This window comes from Myotis brandtii, unplaced genomic scaffold, assembly GCF_000412655.1.
Source record: "Myotis brandtii unplaced genomic scaffold, ASM41265v1 scaffold389, whole genome shotgun sequence".
NCBI classification, from domain to species: Eukaryota; Metazoa; Chordata; class Mammalia; order Chiroptera; family Vespertilionidae; genus Myotis; species Myotis brandtii.
Window position 1 is genome coordinate 2,882,823 of NW_005364914.1, and position 8,745 is coordinate 2,891,567.

Below are 8,745 nucleotides of genomic sequence, written 5' to 3' on the forward strand. Positions count from 1 at the left end.
TATGTTCTGCAATGTGATAAAATTCTCACTGCTACTAAAGGACTTTTTTTCTTTTATTCATGTCACATTCAGGACAGAAGAGTAATTGTTGGTGCATACTTATCACTCAATTAATTTAGAACAGCTGAACTCAACTCCTTAACAGTTTGCACACAGTTGTTCCTAAATGTTAGCTTGCCATTTGATATCAACATAGCTGTAAAGATGAATTCTGAAGTCATCTTGCAAAAACATTTTAAGCAAAAAATTATGGACATAGAGCAATACATCTGCTATGCAAACAAAGGCAGTGGTAAAATTTTAAACTCTATACATCTCAAAATTAAAAAAACAAGTTAAGAAAGTATAGAAATAATACATGATGGCTTCCACATAATAGATCTGCTATCCTATTTCCAGACATTATTACCTGTTAGGATAAATTTTTATAATCTTTAAAAAGCAAATTTCCTTAGAAATGTTTTCAAAGGAATATGGCAAATGTAAAACTTAACTATAAAATGTTTGATAAATAAATATTAGAACGTAAACCCTGTTGTTAAAGATATTTTAAGGTTTTCTTCTTTTTTTTAACACTTGTGTGATTTAAGTTAAAGCATGCATTATTAAAACAAAAAAAATCCAAAGATTACTACTCAAATACACTGTTACTAGTTCACTTTAAAATCAATTAAAAATAAATTCTGAGTATGAAAGTCAAAATCTAAAGTTATAAGGCAATAACTGTTATAAGAATTTCCACAATTAGTACTGGGCTGGGTTTCCAAATTAAATGGTAGCAATTTCTATGTATAATAAATTAATGTAGGATTATAATAAAGATATACCATTAATAATATAATTTCTATAAAAAAAGTTACTACTTATATATTTTGGAGTTTTCTGATAGTTTAGGTTATACTTCATTCTTAAACTACTTATAAACCAGATTAAATATATTTTGCACTGAGGTTCCTTTTATTTACATAAAAGATATTTTTCAGATAGGTAAAGTTAATATAGAATAATTAATGTGCAAGCAGCAGCTAGTTTTTTGTTAATTCTCATAGGAGGATTTTTTTTTTCCATTTGATTTTTAGAGAGAGTGGAAGAAGGGGGAGAGACAGAGAGAGAGGAACATCGATGTGAGAAAGACATATCGATTGGTTGCCTCCTGCATGGACCCCAGCCCTCAAGCCTGCAACCAAGGTACATGCCCTTGACTGGAATTGAACACGAGACTCTTCAGTCCGAGGGCTAACTTTCTAACCACTGAGCAACCAGCTAGGGCAAGAAGAAGCTAGTTTTAAAGCATCACAACTCTACTGAGGAATTATGAAAATATTTCATTTTTAAAAGTATTCCTGATCCCTGAAATTGTAGAACAACACTTCATTCCCACTGAAGCAAATACATGTATAGGGAAAGTACATCTAAAGTTCATTTAAAAGGAGCAAAAAAAGGAGAACACAAAAGTTCAGCAACTTGCCTTTAATAAAAAAAAAAAAAAAACTAGCAAGCAGAAAGGACAATATTTAAATCCAGCTCTGCCTCCTTAACAATCTAAGCCCTGACAACTATGTTTCCTCAACTAGACTCCATGGATATTCACAAGGGGAATTCATAAATTTTCATCCAGATTATTTTTAAATTATTCTAGAGCCTGGCCAGCATGGCTCAACAGTTGAGCGTTGACCTATGAACCAGGAGGTCACAGTTCGATTCCCCGTCAGGGCACATGCCCCAGTTCATCCCCGGTGTGGCTAGTGCAGGAGGCGGCCGATCAATAAATTGATGTTTCTCTCTCTCCGTCTCCCTTTTCCTTTGAAATCAATAAAAAATATATAAAAAATAAATTATTCTAGAGATAATTTTTAAATGAAAGACATTTTCACAGAGTAAATTTTCATTTCTTAAATCATCAAACTGGGATATTCAAACCCCAGTATTCCCAGGAATATTCTTGGAGGTATAGAAAAATTTTTTTCCTTACAAAATAGTCAACTTTGAGAAACTTCAAATGTAACATTCAGCTTTCATTCTTCAAGAATGAGAGGAACAACACTTGGTGTCCACTGAATAAGTCATGAAATTTTGTGCCTGTATGCCTTTACACATGTTATTCCCTTCTTCGAGAAGATTTTTTTCATCTCTATTAACTACTAAGTTTATTCTTAAAAAAAAGTGTCACCTGTGAAAATCTTCTCTCCCTGTCCTCTTTACCCTAGCATTTGGCCCATCATTCTATGCTTAAATAAGATTTTATGTGTCATTGATAGCATTTATTACAGTGTATTATAATTGTCCTGTGTCCTTGAGATAATCTCTTAATTTTTTGTTGTTGTTGTTGATCCTCACTCGAGGATATTTTTTCCATTGATTTTAGAATGGAAGAGAGAGGGAAAGACAGAAATAGAGATGTGAAAGAAACTTATCGATTGATGCCTCCTTCACGTGCCCCGACAGGGGAGGAGCCTGCAATCAAGATACATGCCCTTGACTGGAATTCAACCTGGGACCCTTTCAGTCCACATGCTGATACTCTATCCACTGTGCCAAATAGGTTAGGGCAGTGGTAGACAAACTGCAGCTCGAGAGCCACATACGGTTCTTTGGCCCCTTGAGTGTGGCTCTTCCACAAAATACCACGTGCGGGCGCGCATGTACAGTGCAATTGAAACTTCGTGGCCCATGCACAGAAGTCGGTATTTTGTGGAAGAGCCACACTCAAGGGGCCAAAGAGCCGCATGTGGCTCGAGAGCCGCAGTTTGCCGACAACTGGGCTAGGGCCAAATTGATTTTTTTAAGGATAAACAGGTGGTGGTATAGGTAATGGAGTGATAGGCACTAGGTGGCAAATATGGAGTGATGAAAACCTGAAGGAGATTGATAACTACCAGGATGGAGTGGGGTCTGTGATTGAGGAAATCCATTTGAAGAAAGAAATACTTGGTGATTGTTTGGATACAGAGAATAAAGGAGAACCAAGGATTATTCTGTGGTCATGAGCCTAGATGATTGATAAAATAGTGATACCACTGACAAGAATTAGAGATGTGGCAAAGGGATCTTATTTGGGAAAAGGTAGTACAGAAAAAATGGTTTATTTGGAGTTAAGTTTTTGAATTGTTCAAGTAGAAATATCTTGCAGGCTATTGTAGTCCCATAATTGGATTAGAGAGAGACTGGTGTTCAATGTACTAGAACTGTTTATTAAAGGTATAGATACCTTGGCATTTCAAAGAGGTATATTATTTTTTAAAAACATATTTTAGCTTTTTCAAGTAATTAGACTAGCCAAAAGGTTCAACATTTGGTATCTATAATGAAATAGGCATAAGGATATTGAAAAATAGTTGTTCCTCTCTCTTTTTTTTTAAAATCTTTATTTTGAAAGCATTACAGATGTCTCCCCTCTACCCCCTTTGTTGACACCCTTCACCCGGCTCCCGCCTTCTCCCCAGGTCTTCTCCACACTTTGTCCATGGGCTATGCATATCTATACTAATAATAGGATAATATGCAAATTGGTTGGGACACTGTCACAGTAACAACGATCAGCAGGCTGCGTGCACAGCAGGAGCAATTGGGCGGGGACTTGCAGCGTCGGGGACAGGGCTGCGGCAGAGAGGCCTCTCCACGTGCCTGTGCTGGGGGCCCACAGGCACACAGAGAGGCCCCTCCACCACAGCCCCGGCCAGGGGTCCGCAGGCGCACAGAGAGGCCCCACCACCGCGGGCCTGGCCAGGCGGCCTCCGTGAACCTGCGCTGGGGGTCCACAGGCCTCCCCCGGCTCCAGCCTACCTCTTTGGGGCAATCCATTGAGGAGCCCCAGATGGGTAGGTGGGGCCTATCTCTTTGGGGCGATGGATCAAGGGGCTCCCACACTGTGACAGGGAATAGGCCAGGCTGGGGGACCCCCCCCCCCCCCCCCGCATGAATTTCATGCACCGGGATGTTTATAAGTGCTTTGGTTAATCCTCCCCCAACCTTTCCTCTGAAATACCTCAGTCTGTAGCAATTGAGTAATTGGTGACTCAGAGAAGAATGGATGGTAAACCAGACAGGGGTTGGTTGAGTGAATGAATGGCAGAGGAGGAAAGAGGTTTAATGTTGGCTAAGATACAAAATTGTACCCAGGATACAATATTAAGTGAAAAGTTGTAGAATATGTATAGTATAATGTCACTTAAAATAAAATTCAGACTCCTTTCTATGACCTTCAAGTCCTTTAGGTCCTTTATGACCCATCCCCTGCCTACTTGTGACTTTATCATATGCCATGCCCCAGCCACACTGACCATTCTATTCTGATGCTTTAACATGCCAAGTTTGTTTTTGCCCCAGGGTCTTTATACTTGCTATTATTTCTATTTAAAATTCTCTTCTCCCTGTGACTAGTTAGTTCCTTCAAGTCATTCAGATCTCAAGTCTCTCAAATATATATACTTTTTTTTTTAATTGACTTCAGAGAGGAAGGGAGAGAGAGAGAGAGAAACATCAATGATGACAGAGAATCATTGATCGGCTGCTTCCTGCACATCCCTTACTGGGGATCAAGCCCACAATCTGGGCATGTGCCCTTGACTGGAATCGAACCCGGGACCCTTCAGTCCATAGGCTGACACTCTATCCACTGAGCCAAACCAGCTAGGGCTCAATTCTCTTTAGAGAAGCCTGTCCCAACTGTTGAATGAAAATGTACACACAAAGGTATATATAAGTGTACGTATTACATGAAAAACATTTAAAAAGTTCTGAAAGGATTATTTGAACTTATATCAGAAGTGATTATGAGACTAGAAGTACACAATACCCATTAATTTTTGCTTCATAGACCTCTATGTACATTTTCTACAAAAATCATGTCTTCTATAACTGAAAACCATTATCTAAATGATCATATAAGCCTAAGGTAGTCAGTCTATTCTGCCTATTTTCTTTTGATGGGTTGCCATGATCTGACTGTAGACTGATCTTTGAGTTGTTTTGGTAGGGCAGTTCAAACTTAGAATCTTAAACCTTGGAACGGAAAAGAGCTTAGAGATCCAACCCCACAATTTTACAGATGAGGAAGCAGACTCATAATAATTCAATTAATAAAACTAAGCATTGATGAAAAATCTTCAAAGACCAAATGATTAAGAACTACTTAAAAGGCTAAGCTATTACACGTTATACATAATTTAAATAACTAATAAAAGCTTACTAAAGCTTTCTCTCACATATAACCTACAATCTTCTGGTGAATAATTACTCAAAGTAAAACTATCCCCTTAAGCACACTATTTGACCAATGAACCCTATGGTTAAACATCAGTTAACCATTATAATATGACAAAGGATCAGAATATTACATAAATATAGGGAGTGGAAATTATTCACCGTTAGGTGTGCAGCCTAACTGAACCAGTAGGCATAGTTTTCAACCAGGGTATACAGTTAAGTCTGTAATACATTTAAGGATTCATTATGCTTTGATTCAAATTTCTGTATCATTATCTACAATGCAGGGGTGGGCAAACTTTTTGACTCAAGGGCCACAATGGGTTCTTAAACTGGACAGGAAGGCCGGAACAAAAGCATGGATGGAGTGTTTGTGTGAACTAATATAAATTCAAAGTAAACATCATTACATAAAAGGGCATGGTCTTTTTTTTTTTTTTTAGTTTTATTCATTTCAAACAGGCCGGATCCGGCCTTCAGGCCATAGCTTGCCCACGGCTGCTACAATGTGTATTTAGTGGAATTTAATAAAAATTAAATGTTGAATAGGTAAGAAATACACTAAATGTCAGTTACAGAAATTACTTATTTCTCTTTACATAATATAGATTACCAGGAATATGTTTTACCTAAACTTTTGAATAATACCAATTTATGTTTGTTTAACAAACTATCTCATTTGATCCTCACAACAATCCCATAGACAGCAGAAATTATTGTTATCATTTAATACAAAAGAATGAAGCTCAAAGGTTAAGAAACTTGACTAAGGTCATTCTGACAAGTCCTTATACCCAAATCCTCAACCTCTTAGCTACTGTTCTTTGCATTCCTCTGGCTACCTCACATTTACTATGTATTAAAATGCAAAATGCTTTATAATTTCCTTCAACACTGGTGGAGGTGAAGAAGGTACCAAAACCCTAGCAGTCCTATGCTTTTCTATTCCATTTGAAGTTTTGGTACCTGAGAAAATAGTATTCATTTTTCTTAACAGTGAGGAGAAAGATATGACAGTCATCTAAATTGAGAATTGTGTTCATCAGCAATTCTGTTTTAAGTGCTACCAAATATTCAATTGTTTTCTTAATCCTAATAAAATAAAAGTACCCTCTTATTTAGAAAGTTCTCCACAAGCAATACCCAAAGTAGTGTTACCAATATGGACTTTATAGTTGAAAAAATCTGAAACAAAATCTTAGTCCTTCACTCACTAGCTGTTCAACTGTGGGTACATTTCTTAACTTCCTTGAATCTCACTGTCCTCATCTACAAAATGAGGATAAACACCATCTGTCTCTGTGAGTTGTTGGGAAGATTCAATGATTTATGTGTAAAGTACTTAGCTCTTAGAAAAGGTCCAGGTCATATAGTTAGTGTTGTCAGAGAAACAGATGCAAATAAGTACTGCTGATAGGTAATGTCATTTAACTTATGTGAACTTTACTAACTGAACCCCTAGGGTGACCTTGATACTTTTTTTCACAAGTATCTGGGGCAGGACAGAATATATCACACTTGCTCCCAGGATACCAATTAAAATGAGTGCTGTATTTCAGTACTCTTCTAACTCCTTTAAGCAATATAGTAATAGTAATAATCTATTCTTTAACTACCTTAAAATTGGCTGCATCCAAATCCAGGCTTACACTATTTTCACTCCTACTCTTTATCTAAGTCTAACTGCATCATTCACTATTTTGAAATAAATCTAATACTAAGCCAATTTTAGAAATACAAATCATGATACAGTGAATTCACGTTGGGTGAAATGGGTAGGAAGTTTCAGGGGGAGTGAGGAAAAGGAGCTGAGAAATTATGTATTCAGCAGTCTATCATGCACTAATTTACTTTCTCTCTTTTATTCTTCACAGGCATCATTCTAATCAATATTAGCATCATTTTACAGATTAGAAAAGGAATGCTCAAACTCTTGTTCATTCCCCCTGGCTCAAAGTGCTCCAACCACTCTAACCTACAAGATTCTTGCTCAACTAAAAGCCTTTCCTCTTACAATCTCTTCCCCAAATGCTCTCCTAGCTCCCTGCAATGCTGTCTCCTCCTGCTTCAGGTCTCACCTCAAGCTGTACCTACTCTTACCAAGTCTAAAGTAGCATACACCAAGTACTCGATTCTTACTTCCTTCATAAACACAAAATAATCTGCATTCATCTTCTTGTACTTTGACTTTACACTGCTGTACCCTGAGTGCTCAGCATAGATGATGATGCTAGCTTAATGAATGAATGCACACACCTCCCAAATGGCAGGGCCTGGAAACCAATCCAGATAAATCTGACTGCAAACTCCTACATGGCCTACCACTACTTTTTTCGTGAGTGAAAAGAGAGATGCTTTCAGCTGGGAAACCAATTTAGAGGCGTGCCTTCCTACCTTCTATATTCATTCACTTTTTTAAAACTTACAGAACGATATACCCATATACTTAATACTACAAAATATTGAACCAGAATTTCAAGAGATCTTACACTGCCTTTCAGAATCACAACTCAATTTGAAAAACAAAACAAAACACTGTATTTATGATGCCTTTTAACAGTCAAAATGCTTCAAAACTTTTGAATCATCGATATGTATACGTATAGTTATATTTAAGTCTAAAGAAAATGTAAATACATGCATTTTACTAACAGACTTGTAATGTTTTGTTCTTTTTTTAAAAATAAGATGTTTTGGAGTTCCCCTATCATACACAAAAATTTTTAAATCAGCCATGGGATTATCATTCTGATAACGGTTATAATGTTCTTTCTTAAAATGGCACAAATGCACTCAATCTGTTGCCTTCACTATTAAACCATGTTCTTGCGCGCAGACGTCACCCCACGTCAAATGCCCAGTGCACTTGGAGCAGATCACTAACATCCCTTTTGTTACCATACCCATGGGGGTTTAATACTTACTGCTGAGTCCTCCATCCTCGGATACGCTGGTTCCTCTCATTCCTAGGTAAGTCAGTCCCAATATTAGGAAAAACAAGCAGGCAGCAGTTAAGAGAAACATCGACAAGTAGTGGGCACTGAAACCCCCGGTGGGGGACACCTCCTCCCGTTTAAATTGCTGGAGAAGTTCCTCCTCGGGCTCGGAGAGCTTCGGCTTGCCGTATGCGTTCTGCAGGTAGGTGTGATTGGCGCCCGTGTGATTGGAGTGATTGATCCTGAGTGAACCCGGGGCGGCCACCGCCGCACTGGGAGGGAGGCTGTTGGGGAAAATCCTGGAGGAGTCCACCCCGAGGGCGCCGCCGCCGCCGATATGATTATTGGTTTTGAGCAGGGAGCCTGCGGACGAGTCCAGGGTGGCGTCCATGTCGGTGAGCGGCGGGGCCAGGAGCGGGGCCAGCTTCTTGGCGTTCACACGGTATCGAGGAACCGGGCTGGAGTCCAGCGCCTCACACGCCCCTCCCTGCCCCGCCGCCGCGGACTCCTCGGGGTTTCGACTTCTGTCTAGACTCCCAGCGGCCGCCGCCCTGTCATTCATCGGGATTCCTCCCCCTCCCGGGACCCCGGGCCCCGGCCGGCC

The 8,745-nt window shown here is 39.0% G+C and overlaps 1 protein-coding gene across 1 annotated transcript in view; it reads right to left on the bottom strand.

Annotated features, from left to right (window-relative positions):
* Nucleotides 1–8,745, bottom strand: part of LEMD3 (LEM domain containing 3) — an 87,115-nt gene that overhangs the window by 77,421 nt on the left and 949 nt on the right. Inside the window, exon 2 of the mRNA XM_005872694.2 lies at nt 8,130–8,739. Within this exon, the coding sequence (XP_005872756.1) occupies nt 8,130–8,739 (610 nt within the window). The remainder of the gene's footprint in view (nt 1–8,129; nt 8,740–8,745) is intronic.